Raw genomic sequence first — 17,107 nt, forward strand, 5'->3', positions numbered from 1 at the left:
TCAGACCAAATTAAAAGATATCCAGGTTTAATTGGAAGCCTGTGTTCCCGGGTGGCCTGGGGGGGATGCAACATAAAGCCACTGGCATGACCACTGAAGAGGAAGAGGGAAGACCACGTGTTTATTTTCTGGGGTGCAGTTTAAATAGCCTGTGGGAGTGGTTTTGACCTGGTAAGGTGTCAAGGTTTGGCGGATTCCCTTGACTCTCCCCTGGGGAGCATAGCCGGGGGCTGGGATTACAGAAGACATGATTTCATTGTGTTTAGTCTATTTTGTTTTTGAATGTCTGATAAAATTCTGATTTTTTCACTTTGTCTGTGAGTCTTTGGCCTCTTTTTTATTATAATGTGCCTGTGTGTGTGTGCCCGCGTGTGCGTGTGTGCATGCGTGTGTGTGTGTGTTCATATGTATACACCCATGTGTGTCTATACCAGTGTGGATGTCACACATGAGCACACACAGAGGGCAGAGGGCAGCTTTGGTGTCATAAAAGCCATCCATCTCCTTTGAGACATAGTTATCACTGCTCTGAATCTCAAGAATTAGTCACGGCTGGCTGGCCAGTGAGCTCCCGGGACCCACTTGTCTCTACCTCCCTAGCAGTGGGACTACATGAGCGTGGCCACCATCCAGCATTTTCTCATGGGTTCTGGATGAGAAACTCAATACCTGTGAGGCACGCTCTTCACCGACTAAACCATCTCTCTTGCCTGCTTTCTGCTTCTGTTGGACTCTTGTAGAATCTCTCCATCACTGGGCCTCCTCTCAGCCTTCCGTGATGGCTTCACGTCTTCTGTGTACTCTCTCCCTCTCCTTTTGGTAAATGTTGGTGTCGAGGAGAAGAAAGGTTCTATGTCTTCATTGTGTTGCTAGAACATTCTCTATCCTCCAATCTCACTTCTGAATCAGGCAACTCCCCCTGGCTCTTGCTTCATCCCTGAGTGGTGACTGACAGTCCCTTCTGTGTTTCCGCTGGCATTTCGGTGTTCTGCATTTCTTACCAACTTGCTACATCTGACACCTCAGTCAGCTCCTGCTCCTTGTCTCAGGCTATCTTCTGCTTTGCCCAACTCCCAGCATCCACTCTGATTAGCTGGCTCTTCTGGAAGATGACAGACTCATTCCCAGCTCAGGCCTCCTCTTGCTTCTGTCTGTAGTGGTGGTTCAGATGCCCACAGCAGTTTCCGGTTGGAGTGTGCCCCTCAGAGAGGTCTTTCCAATGCTCTATACTTGGTGTTACCATTTATTTTTAGTCTTGGAAAAAATGTACTGCTTTTGCTTAAGACTTATTTATTCATTTATGTGTGTGTGCAAGCGCCACGCGCATGTGCAGGTGCATACACCTGTGTGCAGGCACAGAAACCAAGAAAGGATATCAGGTATCGTCCTCAATCACTTTCTCACCTAGCCTTCTGTGGCAGTCTTCCCGTGAATGTGGAGCTGATGGTTTCTGGGCTAGACAGGAAGCCAGCAAGCCCTAGTGATCCTTTTGTCTCCACTTCCCTCTCAGAGCTGATGTTACAGAGGCGCTCAGGGTATCTGGCTTGTAATGTGAGTGCTGGGATCTGTACTCCGGTCCTCGGGACCATACAGCAAGCAATCTTAACTGACGAACCATCTCTCCAGCCCCTGATTTTGTTTCTCCTCGAAGCACTTAGCAGCACCTAAAATAACAATACATATTTATTTCTCTATTTCCGCTGTTTATCACCAACATGGGGAATACTTTGTATTTTCATGGCTACATACTGGAATCCTGAGCAGGTACCTAGGCGAGCACCCCAGTGATTGTTGAGTGTGTACACTTAAACAACTCTCACAGCGATCTTAATTTTTGCAGAAAAAAAAGCAGAGGTTTTATGCTTTCTCTTTGGGTGGAGTTTCAGTGTCTCTCAGGCAGATGGAATTCTGTTGAATCTTGGGAAGACTCTAGAAGGACCAGGTGGTCTCAGGAGTGCCAGGAGGAATTTGTCCTCTATGACTTCTTCCCACATCCCCCCTCCTGTGTGGTCTCAGAGACCTGGGCGTCCTCAGACCCAACACGTCAGCTACCTTTGCAAGTGTCAAGATGGCGTGCAGTTCTTAAGGAATGAGGGCTCCTTAAGCCACCCTCATCCTGTTTGCCTTATACTATTAGACAATGTTATTTCGGGAATCCATCCTTCTTTAAAAAAGTTAAATGTTATCTTTATGCTTTGTTTTACTTACTTTTTTTTTTTTTTTGTTTAACAGGGCCTCAAGTAGCCAGAACTGAACTCAAATCTGCTGTATAGCTAAGGCTGCCCTAGAATTCCTGATCCTCCTGCTCCTAAGTACTGGAATCACAAGTATGGGCCGCTATCCCTGGCAGCTAAATGTATCTTTTTTCTAGGCTTGTGTTCTGCCACTAATTTGCATCTTTGGCCCTCTTTTACTTTTAGTTTCGAGTCAGAGTATCAATAAGATGCCCAGGCTGGCGTCAAGTCCATCTGTAACAGAGTCTGGCCTTGAGTTTGTGATCCTCCTACCTCAACCTCCTGAGGAGTTGAGATTATGGGAAGGCAACACAAGGCCAATTCAAGTGCATCATAATGGAGGATTTTTATGTTGGAATCATTTTAGATTTGAAGAATTGTAAAAAGAATACAGAAAGTTCTTGTCTTATCTTTTCAGCTTCTCCTAATATTAATCTCACATAACTACATGTCCTTGTGGGCTTTAGCTGTCAAGCTGACACGACACAGAAATCACTTGAGAAGACAGCCTCAAATGAAGAATCCCCTAGATCAGAGTGGCCTTTGGGCGTGTCTGTGGGGGATTGTCTTGATTGTCCCCATGGTGGGCACCATTTTCCTGGGAAGATGGCCGTGGACTCTATAAGAAAGCCAGCTGAGCATGAGCCCATGAACTAGGCAGGAAGAAGGGTTCCTGCTTCAAGTTCCTGCTTGGGTTCTGGTCCAGACTTTTCTCAATGATGGGATGAAATGAGCTCTTTCCTTCATATATTAATCAGGGTTCTCTGGAGAAACAGACCTTATAGGAAGAGTCTATGCATATATGGAAAGGGGGTTTATTAGAATAGTTTACAGGCTGTGGTCCAGATAGTCCAACAATGGCTGTCTACCAATGAAAGGTTCAAGGATCCAGTGGTTGTTCAGTCCACGAGGCTGGATGTCTCATCTGGTCCTCGGTATACACTGGAATCCTGAAGAAGTAGGCTCTAATGCCAGTGAAGGAACGGACTTGCTACTGAGGGCAGGAACAAGCAGGCAAAGAGAGAAAGCTTCCTTCATCCATGGCCTTTATAGGCTGCCGGCCAGAAGGGATGGTTCATATTAAAGGTGATTCTTCCCACTTCAAAAGATCTGGATCAGAAGTGGATCTTCCCATTTCAAATGGTTTAATATAGAAAAAAAAACCCTCCAGGTGGCCCAGCCTTTTGAATTTTAGTTAATTCTAAACATAGTCAAGTAGACAACCAAGAGTTGTCTCCCCCCCCCCCCCCACTGCCCTAAGTTGCTTTTGGTCGGAGTGTTTCACCGCAGCATCAAGAATGTGACTGGAATTCCATTGTACCATGGAACATTTGTTAGACCCATGAAGAAGTTCCCATTGGTATAACATTTATTATACTTTGTTTTGTGTTGCTACTACAGAATGCATGACACTGGGCAATGATTGTGCACAGAGGAAAGAGGTTTATTTAGTCCATGGTTCTGGTGCCTTGACAGTTCTAGCAGTGCAGTGGCAGGTGGCAGACTGTGTCACAACACAACAGGAAAGCAAGAAGGGACACATGCTATATGTGGTAACTGCTCTTAAAGAAACAGTCCTGTCATACAAGATGCAACCCATTCTCTCCAGAGAGGCAGGAATGCATTAAGCCCAGATAACCTCCAACGACCTCCCACTAGGCTCCTCCTCTTAAAGGTTCTACCACCTCAACACTGTCATTCTGGAGACTAAATTTCCCCACACAGGAACCTTTAAGGCAGTGGTTCTCAATCTGTGGGGTGTGACCTCTTTGGGGGTCCAATGACCCTTTCACAGGGGTTGTTTAAGGTCATCAGAAATCACAGATATTTATGTTATGACTCATGACATAACATGTAAATTTATGTATAACAGTAAAATTACAGTTATAAAGTAACAATGAAAATAATTTTATGGTTGGGAGTCACCACAACATGAGGAACTGTATTAAAGGGTCGCAGCATTAGGAAGGTTGAAGACCACTGGTTTAGGGGATAAATCAGATGCAAATCACCACAATACAAACAATCAAAGTCTAGATTTTATTCATATTTTATTCTGGAAAATAGGGTGCATTGAGTTCTTCTGTTTCCTGGTCTTCTCTACCTTGTGATGTTTTTTTCAGGCTTTCTTTAATTTTCCTAACCTCAGAAGGCATTTTAAAGAGAGTCCCCAGATGTAGATTTTCATCATATTGACCCTAAAGAAAACAGCAATGAGGTGAAGTACTATCGCTAATATGTCCTGAAGGGTACCCTTGATAGCACAGTCCCTTTGGCTATCCATGTGAACCTTGCTCTCTTTGCTCAGGCAGGGCCTGCCAGGGCTCTATTATCAAACTATTCTGTCTCCCTTTGGCAATGAGTCATAAACTCTAATTCACATCTCAGGAATAAACATATTTTAAAAGGGAACTTCATTAGACTGCAGCAAGTAGCAAACTGATCTTGCTATAAATAAAGGACAAACGTAAAAAATGGATAGAGGAACACAAAGGAACACAATTAAAATCTCTTACAGCACTTTCCCGGGTTGCACAAAGTCCCGAGTTTCATCTTTGGCACAGCGAAACGACAACAAAGGGTTGGAGAGGTGGCTCAGTAGTTAAGGACGCTCACCGTGGGCTGGCGAGAAGACTCGGGTTCCACGTCCAGCGTCCACGTGGTGTCTCACAAGTGTCCATAAACTCCATTCCCAGGGGATCCAATACCCTCCACTGACCTCCAAGGGATGTGGTTCACAGACATATAGTCGGGCAAAATAAAATGAAAACCACCATCACTACCACCACCACTACCAACTATATAGATGCCTGTTCATATTATCTAACCCTAAATCTCAAGTTGCTCTCAAACTTAAGAGGCTAAAACAACAGGATCATCTCTATGTTCATGAGCCTGCAGTGTAAGAAGTCCTTGGCTAGGACTGTGGCTTTCTGCACTACTCAACATGTAATGACAGAGCTGAAGGGTCCCTTTCCATGACTGACTGCCCATGTGGCTGGAGGGGTCAGTGTGGGTTGGCAGCTGGTGCTCAGCCAGAATGTTAGGTTTGGCTCCTTTCCTCATGAGTCTCTCAGTGTAGGCTGGGCTCCCTTACCGTATGGTTACCAGGTCCCAAGGGTGAACTCGCTGAGACCAAGCCAAATGGAACGTATGCAGATGTCTTTGTGCTCTGGCTTCAGAAGCCACACACTACCTCTTCCATGAACTTAGTTTGGGCAGCCATAAAAGCTCACCCAGTGTCAAACAGGAGGGGCTATGGGCTCCAGCTCTTGATAGAGGAGTGTCAAGGGTTCTCAGCGGGCATGTTTATCGGGAAACACAGAGTTTCTCAATACTGTAGCCTGCAGAAGATTCTGAACTCGAGGGTCACTCCGTTTATGTTTAACAAAAAAAAAAAAAAAGCACAGAAAGGTGTTTGTGAGTGTTGAGAAAGTCTACAAAATCTACAAGCACCGATGAAAGATTTTCTTATCCAAAGGAAATGAAGGGCGAGGGGTGTGGTGCTTGCTTTTCTTAGCACTTGGGAGGAAGAGGCAGGAGGAATTGACAGTAGGAGATTAGCCTGGGCCACACAGTGAGGCACCGCTAGTTCTCCATCTCCAAATTAACTAATTAACAAAAAAGAGATATTCCCCCCTCCCTGACTTAATTCTGGTCTGTGGAACCACCTTAAATTGAATTCCCTTGACACACCAAGCCTTTTGACTGTTCCTGAGTTATTACACAGTGATGCTGTCCTCTTGTAGACCAGGCCAGTCTGGAACTCACAGAGATCCGCCTGCCTCTGCCTCCTGAGTGCTGGGATTAAAGTCATGCACCACCACTGCTCGGCTGATGCTGTCCTCTTGGGGTTCCCTTCATCCCTCCTATGCTTACTAAGCGGTTTCAGTCTTGTACTCCCAGCTCTGTTCTCCGATGCAAGAACAACATCTTGCTTAGGCTCGACTTCACTCTCTCGCATCACCACCTTTCTGGGTTGCTTGGCTCCCAGGTTCCTCCTCTACATTTACTCCCAAAGCACGTCGGCCGCATGCTATTCACAACTGTGAGCTTTTGCCCATTTGGCTTCTGCTTCTCACGTTCCAGCTGCACACCGCCTTTCCTGGCTGGCAGACTCCTATACATCCTTCAAAACTCTTCCTACATTGAAATATTACTAAAATTGAACACTACTTTCTGGATAAGTGTGGGTTATCTTCCTCATCTTAGTCTGGCTCGGCTGCTATAGACAATGTGAAACAACACACATTTATTCCTGAGAACCCTGGATTCTGGGAATTCCAAGGTCAGAGCGCTGTAGACTCTGTACCTGCTAAGGGCCGGTTCTTAGGTTCACAGAGGTTATCTTCCCATGGCAGAAGGAGTGAAGGGTCTTTCCTGGAAATTTCCCATGATCCAATCTTCTCCCAAAGATCCCTCCTCCTAATGCCGTCACATTGGAAATTATGGTTTTAAATACGGGCTGGCAAAATGTCCCAGGTAAAGGTGCTTGCCACCAAGCCTGATGACCTGAGTTCAATTCCTCAGACCCACAAGGTACAAGGAAAGAACCTACTTCTACAAGTTGTCCTCTGTCTTCCACATGTGTGTTGTGGCATTATGATAACACCAATAAAGATATAATAAAAACTGCAGATCATGAATTTTGGAGGTGCAAACACATTCAGATCACAGCACCTCCCAAATGAATCTCATGTATGCTTCAGGATTTCAGTTTTTAATGTCTGTGATTGTATCCAGATGCCGCACCATCCTGGTGTAATTTGTTAGCCAGAATGCCCATTTAAAAGGACTAAATTAAATCATATTTGTCGTAGACTTTTTTTCTGTAACCAGACATTGATTACAGAAGTGATTAGCTAAGGAAGAGCTCTCAGAGGAGACTACTAAGAGGCCATATTAACTTTCCAGGGCTGTTGCAAATTACCTGAACTAATCAATATAAAAGATGAAAAGTTTATTTGGGCTTACAGTTTACGAGGTTTCAGTCCATGACTGTTGGCCCTAATAGCGAAACACATGAAGACAGGGAGTGCATGGTGTAACAAAACTGTACTGCTCACCTGTGGTAACTAGAAGAGGGGATGGGATGCGGAGACTCTGGCATCCCACAAATTTCTTCAATAGAAAGTGCCCAGTTACATAAACACTTCCACCTGGTCCTGCCTCATAAAGGCTCAGCCTTTTACCAATAGGGCCAAGTGGATAGCCAACTCCCAACACATGGTCACTCCTTCTGTGGAGGTCATTCCAGATCCAAGATCTAACAAGGAGGGAGCAGGAGAAGGTCAAGAAAGAAGTCAAGTGAAGTTGGGTGTGATATTTTGAATGAAAATGACCCCTATAGGCTCATAGAAGGGAGTTGCATTATTGGGAGGTGTGACTTTGATGAAGTAGGTATGGCCTTGTTGGAGGAAGTGTGTCACTGGGGGTTGGCTTTGGGGTTTCAGAAGCCCAAGTCAGGCACCATGTCATTCTTCCTTACTGCTGCCTGATGTGGAACTCTCAGCTACTGCTCTGGCACTATGCCTGCCTGCATTCTGCCATGCTTCCCACCATGATGATAATGGACTAAACTTCTAAACAGTAACCCACCACCCTGTGGTCATGGTGTCTGTTCACAGCCATACAAACCCTAGCTAAGACAAATGGGATTAGAGCAAGGTCCTGGAAAGAGTCCCTCTATCCTAACCATGAAGAGAGCTCTGGAATATGCGCCATCCCTCTGAACTTGTCTCACCTGGAGGTAATGTAGATGGCTTCACACCCCTGCACCCAACATTCATTGGCTGGGAATCCCCAGAAGACAAGTATCTTTTGGCTCCCTGTGCACGCCTTCCCTAGCTTGGCAGCAGCCAACAGGCAGCACTCAGAAGAGACGGATTTGTTTGGCTATCAGAAGGAAGCCAAACATGCAGGAGCTGGAGTCCAGAGATGAAGAAAAGTCAGAAGGCTCCTAGAGGATGACAGGGGCAATAGCCATCTCAGCTGCAATGTTAGGCTTGGGACACGACTTGGAAAGAGAGCTGAGGACAGCAGGGAGAACTCCAATGGAGGAAGGTGTTCAACTCTGTGCTGGGGCCTTGGGTCAGCAGAGGTGGCCTAACAACAACATCATCACTCATAATAATAACAACAATAATAATGATTCTTTGTAAGATTTCACTAATGAATTGAAAAGTCTGGGATATTTTTTCTAGAAAAAAAATGAAAGAACTAAAATTAACCTAAAAGGAGAAGGAAAATTTAGATATAGAGGTATTAATGGGTAAAAATTTAGAAAACATTTCAAAGAATTGTCAGGTTGATCAAATAAATTGTGCAAATTCTCAGAGTCTTTGAAGACATGCCATTTCAATGATTTAGAGGCAAAGAAAATAGGAATTCTTCATAGTTGGTTAAAAAGAAGTAGCAAATCTGAGTAAAACTTGCCAAGGACAGTAGACAGACAGACAGCCCTCCAAAAATACTCACAGACATGAAAAAAGCACCCCTCACTTGTATGTGTGTGCGCGCGCGCACACACACACACACACACACACACACACACACACACACTTGTATATTTTACCAACCAAGCTGTAGAGATATCTCCAGCCTACACTGGCTTTCTTATATGAACTTAAAATTATGATAAAAGATAAAGTAATGCATTTAATATTATCAATACGGCACCCTACATGAGATGTAGTAGACATTTGTCAGTTTTCCTTTCCATCACTGAGTAATCTTCCTTTGAAAGGAGCCTCACTGGAGGTGGGAGGCCACTTCTCATTCTAGTAATGGCTGCAGGGAGGTGAAGCTCCCTCTCTAAGTTCCAGCTGCTAGGGACCAGACTTAAGCGCTGCTGTCCAAACAGATGTCTCCCTTGGGCTATCGTGATGAGGCTGTGGCAGGAAGAGTCCAAAGACAATGGCAGGTTATTCAAGGGTATCTATGGTGGCAGCAGAGTCCAGCAGTGTGACTTCACTCTAATGACAATACTGGTCTTGGGGGAATCAACTTTATTTTCCAACAATGACATCTTAAGCAGCATTTTCTAGAGCTGGGTCCTACCTGTGTTTTCTTCTTTGGATGTGCAAACCTATTCTCAAGCCTTTCTGACACTCTTCCAGTGAAATCCCAAGCCCACGTTAGCCAGAGCAACTTACACTGTCCCTGTGTTAGTTACTTTCCCCATGGCTGGGACGAGGCCCAGGGATTGTGGGATACAGTTTGTCATTGCAAGGAAAGCATGGTGCCGGGGCTGCGGCTCCAACTGTTGCATGGGGGAACTTGTGGCTTGGCTTCTTCTTGTTTTGGCAGATCAAGAGCGGAAAATTAGATTACAAATGAGGCTGACCTGTAACTGCCTTGGTGGGCCCCCAGAGCCCTACTTCACCAGCTAGGCTTCATGTCCACAAGGTTCTGCAACTTACCAAAGTAATGCCACCAGCTAGGGACCAAGTATTAGAAGACACACATGAGCCTGTGGGGGACATCGCACGCTATTGTAGCTGATGTTTGTGCCCTCAGATGGGTAGATAAGACCTAAAAGGGAAGGAGTGCAAGCTCATTTTTGTAGGCACACAGAAGGTGTTTGATGAAGTTCAAGACCATTTCTGATAATGACCCTTTCTGAGTAGGAATAAATGGATACCATTTTAATGCAATGAATAATATATATCTCAAGCCCAAGAACAGCCCGAGCTTAATGGTGAGGTACTGTGAGCACAGCCATTAATGACAGAAACAATGAACACTTTTCTACTTTATTTTATTGTTACAAACAGAATTCTGGAAAGACAATTAGACAAGAGGAAGATACAAATGGGATTTAAGAAAAGGCAAGATTATTATCTCATGCATCAGTATGAATTCCTGAAAAACTCAAGAGCCAACTGAAAATTATGAAAAAGAACTCAATTTCACTGAAGGTGACTGTTTATATGTTGACAAACAGCACAAAAATGTCCAGTGTATAAGAGCAACAAATAGGAACATATTCACATTGTGTGGAACCTATTAGGAGGCTAGTCTCTGGGAGAAAAGCTCCTTTGGAAGTGCTGGGGCTGGCACTCAGGGCTGGGCTGAGGAGATGGCTCAGGAGGCAAAGCACTTGCTGTGCACGCTTGAAGGTCAGAATTAAGGTCTTCAGAGCCCATATAAATGCCGAGCGGGCATGCCAGCCTATTTCTAAATCTGATGCAAGGAAGGAGAGATGGGGGATCTCAGGAGCAAGCTGGTCGTTAGACGTGTCATGTCATGTAGAGATACTACCTCAGTGAGCAGGGTGGGGAGTGACCGAAGAGAACATTCAACATCAGTCTCCACATGCACGAGCATGTGCAATTGCACACACGTGTGTCCAAGTACATGCAAAAATGTACAAGGCATGCACGTCATATATATGTTTGTACACACACACACACACACACACACATATATATATATGTCGCAAAATATTAAGGAAAAGAAAAAGAAGCTTAGAGCGTTGCACATCCTAGGCAATTGCTCCGCCATGGAGCCGCATCTTCCTCTTCCTTCTGAATGGTTTTAAAAAGACAAATTTCTTAAAGTTAAAAACTGCATGATGTGACTTCCTCCTAAATCAATCTATGTAATTTAGGCCCCAAAGGGCCTAATTTATTTGAGAGGCTAAGCAAATTGCAAATACTAGGAGAAGATGACCTAGCAAATATTTCAATATATTCTAAATCTATATTACTCTGGAATATAGAGTTGGTAGAATATAACATTTTCTCCTAACACTCCAAAAGCAAACAGAGTTTAAGTGAAATGGAAGGTGAGTTTTGAAGCAATGATGAGGTTATGTTGTTTTCTTTTAAATGATGCCGAGCTATGTGGGATAGAGGAAAAGTCAGGTTTTGTCTTAGAATTTTTCTGTTGTTTTAACAGAACATTTGAGTCTGGGTTAATTACAAAGAAAAGAGATTTATTTTGTTTGTTTTGAAACAGGATCCATCTCAGTCTGCCCTTGAACTTACTGTGTAGTGGAACGTGATCTTGAACTTCTGATCCTTCTGTGACCACCTCCCCAGTTTGGGGATTACAGGTGTGTGCTGTGTCACATCCCTGCTTTAGGGGTACTGGGGATGGAACCCAGGTCTTCATGGCCTAAGACACAGTCTTGAGTCTCTTCTGGAGCCCGGAAAGTCTGAGACACTGTGTTAGTCTCTAACAGGGCTCTTCTGTGGCTTCGACTTGGTACAGAAAGCAGAAGAGCAAGTGGGTTATGGAAGAGAAATCCAAGGAAGCTGGAGAATCTGAACTTGTTTAATAACAACCTGCTGTCATGGTAACTAATTCAGAGCCTTAAGAGCAGCAGGAACTCACCTGAGAAAGTTCTCAATCCCCGTGTGGGCGCCTACAATCCAGACCCTTCCCATTGGGTCCTGCTTCCCAACTAAGCCTTGCTGAAACCTAACTTCAACATGAGTGTTGGAAAGTCATAAGTAATTTAAATCATAGTAGATCCCTATCTCATTTTACACACACACACACACACACACACACACACACACATAGCGAGAGAGAGGGAGGCACACAGGCACACATGTACACAAATTTCAGAAATTTTAACATTAAAGTGAAGGGGAATGCCTCATAAAAAAACTAAATGAAGTACAGATTACTATCCCTGTGATCTGTTTATCTAAGCATGATAAAAAAATTATCTTTGTAGAAGAGATGGACCCATTTGAATACATAAAATATTAAACTATTAAATGTGGTATGGAAACACTATAAACATGGTTGTAAGGTAGCTAAATGATACAGCATAGACAAAGAATGAAGTAATTCTAAGCAGGTGACACAGGTCTGTCATTCCAGTACTCTGGTGGTTGAGACAGGAGGATCATCATGAAGTCCAGGCTACCCTAAGCTATAATGTGAGGTGCTGTCTCAAAAAACTGAAGTATCAATAACGACAATTCATATGCAAATTGCTGTTGTCAGGCAGCACTTATCAAAGGAAAGGAAACCGCGAATGTGTACGTAACTCACAGCAATATAATTGTAAGAACTGCTAATTAGAAGGTACTGCCGATCATTTTCCTGATTACAGACAAAAGAAACTGACACCAGTCGGTTTCAGCAATAAAGGAATTTATAGAAAGCCTATCAGGTTAGCTCACAGTGAAAACAGAGCTGGAGAAACAGGCTTGGGCAGAAACTCAGGGAGGCAGACACCAGTAAGAACTTGTCACTAACTTAGCCAGCAGGACACTGGCTGCAACGATGCCTGGCCTTATCCCTCACTGATGCCACACTGCTGAACACGTATCTGTGGGGTCTAGTGATCTGAAGCATTATCTCCAGCTAACCCTGTTTCTTTCTATGCTTTCAGAGTCTAAGCCCAGAGATGCACATCTGGTTGGTCTTTATTAGGTCACTTTCCTGGTTCTAGCTAGTAGGGGAGTAGGGCAGGAAAAAGATGGTCTCCCCAAACCCTGCTCTCTTTTCACAAGGGAAGCTTGAGTTCTCTCCCCTAATTTTGTGTTCCTTCCAAACTGAAGGTTGGTTTGAATGTTGAAGAGCTAAAAGCCCAGCTTGTATTCAACCTCATTTGTACAAATAAAAGCACATTAATATGCCAGCTAAGATCATCACACTTCTTTTCATTAGCCAGGCGTTGGTGGCGCACGCCTTTAATCCTAGCACTCAGGAGGCAGAGGCAGGCGGATCTCTGTGAGTTCGAGGCCAGCTTGGTCTACAAAAGCTAATTCCAAAGCAACACAGAGAAACCCTGCCTTGAAAAAGCAATACAAACAAACAAACAAACAAACACATTGCTGCCTTCCTGGCTACTTAGCAGAGAACGTGACATTTTAATACATTACCAAATATGTGAATATCAACACAAATGTGAAGATAGGCATTAATCCTTTTCAGAGATGAAAAGCTGATTCTCAAAGAAACAGAGGTTCTCCCAAATCTCTCCAGTGTTAAATAGTGTTAACTTGTTCAAACCCGGCCTTCTGGCTCCCCAGAATGGTGATGCCATCTGGGTTCTTTCTTATTAAGGTTGCCAGTGTGATAAAGATGATAAAACTGTGTTCTCTGTTCATTATTTTCCAGATAAGCCTGCTCCAAGGTAGACTTGACAGCATATGAAGTGCGCAAGTTCCTTGACCCGAGTCTCTGCATAAGGATGGTTGCAGAAATAAATAAAGTGTAGGCAAGAATACGCCCCAATGCGCTCTTGCTTCTCATTTGTGTTTCCCTAGCTTAAGTGTAATGGAGGGACAGTGGGATATTTATCACGGAAAGTTGTTTCCAATAAATCCTAAAGAATGGACATACTGGACTGAGAGATGGGTCAGTAGTTAAGAGTGCTGGATGCTTTTCCAGAGGACCTGGGTTCAATTCCCAGTACCCACAAGGCAGCCAATGTGTGTGACTCTAGTCTCAGGGAATCTGATGGCCTCTTCTGGCCTTCCAGTACACTATGCATATGTGATGCACAGACATACATCCAGGCAACACTCTCATGAACATAAAAACACATAAAATCTAAGAAGAAAAAGAAAAACAACAGATTCATCATCCAACAAGGGACTCTGCAAAGCCTGTTCCGGACAAGCCAGGATTGGATGGTTTGGGGTCCCTGGGGACCAATATGCCTCCTCCTAGGAGGAGCTTGGAAAGGCAGTCCTCAGGTATCCCGCCAGGAGTTCAGTTGTAATTTGGATATACTCTGTAGAATGAGTGATCATCACTGAGCATTTCAAATGAGTAAGATGGCTTGAACAAAGATGATCCCCATAAGTTTTTATATTTGAATGCTTGGGTCCTAATTAGTGGAACTGTTTTGGATTTTGGTAAGAATTAGGAGATGTTTTCTTGTTAGAGGAGGTGTATCACTGAGGGTGAGCTTTGAGTTTTCAAAAGCCTACATTAGGCTTGGTTCCTTTATGTCTTTCTCTCTGCCTGGGTCTCTCTCTCTCTCTCTCTCTCTCTCTCTCTCTCTCTCATGCGTGAACACACACTCTGCCTCCAACTTTTGGGTAAGATGTAAGCTCTCAGCTACTGCTTCAGCTTCATGCCTGCCTGCCTGCCATCATGCTTCCTACAATGATGATCATGGACCAATTCTCTGAAACTGTAAGCAAGCCCCCAATTAAATACTTTTTTTTAAAAAAAAAATAAGTTGCTTTAGTCATGGTGTCTCTTCACAGCGATAGAATGGTAATTAAGATAGTGACTTATTGTATGCTGAATTCCAATAGGGTCAAGTTAATGCCATGGCCAGAAAGTACTAAGAGAGTCTGCAGAAATGATACCTCCAGGAGGAGTTCGTACCAAAGGCAAGATTTAAGGGACGAGGAGAGAAAAACTAAGTGAGGAAGTTCAGGGAAAGCTACCCGAAGCCGGTGGGTCAGCTCAGGCAAAGGTTCCCAGTCAGGATCACACCCCTAGGAGCAGCGAGTGTGTATGCATAGGTGAAGGGCCACGAACTTCAGCTTCTGTCATGCTCAGATGACTTTCTTTCTGATGCTGCAAGGAGCTTGAGGCACAGTTAAGGCTTTGATTAGGAGGTAGAACTGGAACTGGTTCGAGCCTGTTCAGAGCAAACCGAGAATGTCATTATAAGTTATCATACTTACTATTGGGTAGAAAACTAAAAGCCAGAAGTACTTACTTTGAAATGGGTGTAGGGTGGCCTTTCTGTTTTTAAAATGTCATGGGCTTTCTTCCCTAGTATCTCCGTTTGCAGTAAGCAGGTTACAGACTAATCTCTCAGCAAAGAGAACACACAAAGAGAAGGTCAGAAGCCAGTGGGTTTTGAGTAAAGGCAGCCTTAATGCACACTGTTCTCCCATGCACTATTTTTTTTTCTTTTTCAAACTGAACCAACATTTAAAAATAGAATTCCCAGCTCCTCTCTAAAAATCAGATGATCTGGCAACACCGAGACCTCATTCTCACACGTGAACAACTGACTGGAGGTGAGTGGCCGCCACCCCTGTAGAGGAACGCTAATTAACAGCTTGCCACTGCCCACAACCGTCCTCGTATTCTCAAGTCACATGAAGCATGACCTGGTCGCCAGGATCTTTGGTCATTATCATGGCCTAACCGGTCTCTGCGATAGTGTACCAAGGCCAAGGCTTTGAATCAAACTTGGGTTGAAATGAGATATCAAAAGCACTGAACTGAAGATGACAGAAGATATTCCATGATTGACGTATCGTGTAAAAGATAGAGGTTATTGTGAATGAGTGTCCGTCGAGAGTGTAAATTGTAGCAAGGCAAGCAGAAACCCAGTTAGTTTCATTCTTGTAGTATCCGGAACACACACTAACTGTTCAGTTGCTATTTACTGAATGAATGAATGAGTGAATAAAGGGAAAATTCAGTGGATTTAAAGGCTGTTTTGTTTTGTTTGTTTTTTTAAAATTTATTTATTTATTAAAGATTTCTGTCTCTTCCCAGCCACCGCCTCCCATTTCCCTCCCCCTCCCCCCAATTAAGTCCCCCCCCCCCCCAGCCCGAAAAGCAATCAGGGTTCCCTGTCCTGTGGGAAGTCCAAGGAACCCCCCACCTCCATCCAGGTCTATAAAACTTTTCAGTAAGGCAAGCCTGACAATACTGGTTTGCTGGAATCCCAATGTACATCCTGGAAGAAAAGCCCACCAGAATGCGTCAGGCTCCGCGACCGCGTTCGGGTGATACGCGGCAGTCCTTCGGGAGCCAGGTGGGTTAACTTGCCTAGGACAAGAAAAGGTACGTCCATGAGCTCTTTCACTACCTGGTAAGGAGCAGTTTGATTTCCGTACTTTTCCCTAGATCTCTTCCATTTGATGAGCAAAGCCAGAGACCCACCCCTAAAATCCACCACCCAGCGCCTGCCCAGCGTGCAGGACTATGCCCACACTAAACATGGCCAGTCTCGGGCTTCACGCCGCAGTACCACGCCCGGAGCCTAGAGTCTTAGGGTCGGGCTGCAGGGACAGTACTATTCCCACAGTCAACATGGCGGTGGCGCAGCTTCAGCGTGGGGCGGGGCTGCGAGTCGAGCGGGTCACGTGAGCCGCCCCTTGGGCGGCCGCGCGCGCACGCGCGCCCCTCGGCCGCCGCTCTCTCGCTAGCTCTCTCTGCTGCGCTCTAAGGTGTGTGGGGCGCGAAGCCCCCCGGGCCGGGTGAGGCGCGGGCGGCGGGATGCGGCGGCGGCCGTGGCGGGGTCGCGGTCCGGGCGGACAGGCGCGGTGATGAGCTTCGGCAGCTCCCGCCATGTCCAAGGTAACGGCGCCCGGGCCCGGGCCGCCGGTGGCGGCGGGCGGGAAGGAGAAGCGCTCGTTCAGCAAGCGGCTGTTCCGGAGCGGCCGCGCCGGGGGCGGCGGCGGAGCTGGGGGCCCTGGACCGGCCGCGCCCTCGTCGCCGTCGTCGGCGCGCTCGGTGGGCAGCTTCATGAGCCGCGTCCTCAAGACGCTGTCCACGCTCTCGCACCTCAGCTCCGAGGGCGCCGCCCCGGACCGCGGCGGCCTCCGCAGCTGCTTCCCGCCCGGGCCGGCCTCCGCGCCTACGCCGCCGCCGTGCCCGCCGCCGCCCGCCTCGCCCGCTCCGCCCGCCTCTGCTTCCGAGCCGGTGCCCGGCGTGGCGGGGCTCCGCAACCACGGCAACACGTGCTTCATGAACGCCACGCTGCAGTGCCTCAGCAACACCGAGCTCTTCGCCGAGTACCTGGCCCTGGGCCAGTACCGGCTGGGCCGCCCGGAGCCGTCGCCTGAACCGGAGCAGCCGGCGGGTCGCGGCCCGCACGGTCAGGGCGAGGTCACCGAGCAGCTGGCGCACCTGGTGCGGGCGCTCTGGACGCTGGAGTACACCCCGCAGCACAGCCGAGACTTCAAGGTGAGCCCCGGGGG

At 46.0% G+C, this 17,107-nt stretch overlaps 1 protein-coding gene across 1 annotated transcript in view; it reads left to right on the top strand.

The window, feature by feature from the left end:
- The first annotated feature begins 16,300 nt into the window (after positions 1–16,300).
- The window catches only part of Usp31 (ubiquitin specific peptidase 31), a 62,750-nt gene continuing 61,943 nt past the window's right edge, over positions 16,301–17,107 (top strand). The window contains exon 1 of the mRNA XM_041666175.1: positions 16,301–17,093. Coding sequence (XP_041522109.1) covers positions 16,476–17,093 — 618 coding nt within the window. The 5' untranslated portion in view covers positions 16,301–16,475. The remainder of the gene's footprint in view (positions 17,094–17,107) is intronic.

This window comes from Microtus oregoni, unplaced genomic scaffold, assembly GCF_018167655.1.
Source record: "Microtus oregoni isolate MIOR12 unplaced genomic scaffold, Mior012 000016F_ref0000370, whole genome shotgun sequence".
NCBI classification, from domain to species: domain Eukaryota; kingdom Metazoa; phylum Chordata; class Mammalia; order Rodentia; family Cricetidae; genus Microtus; species Microtus oregoni.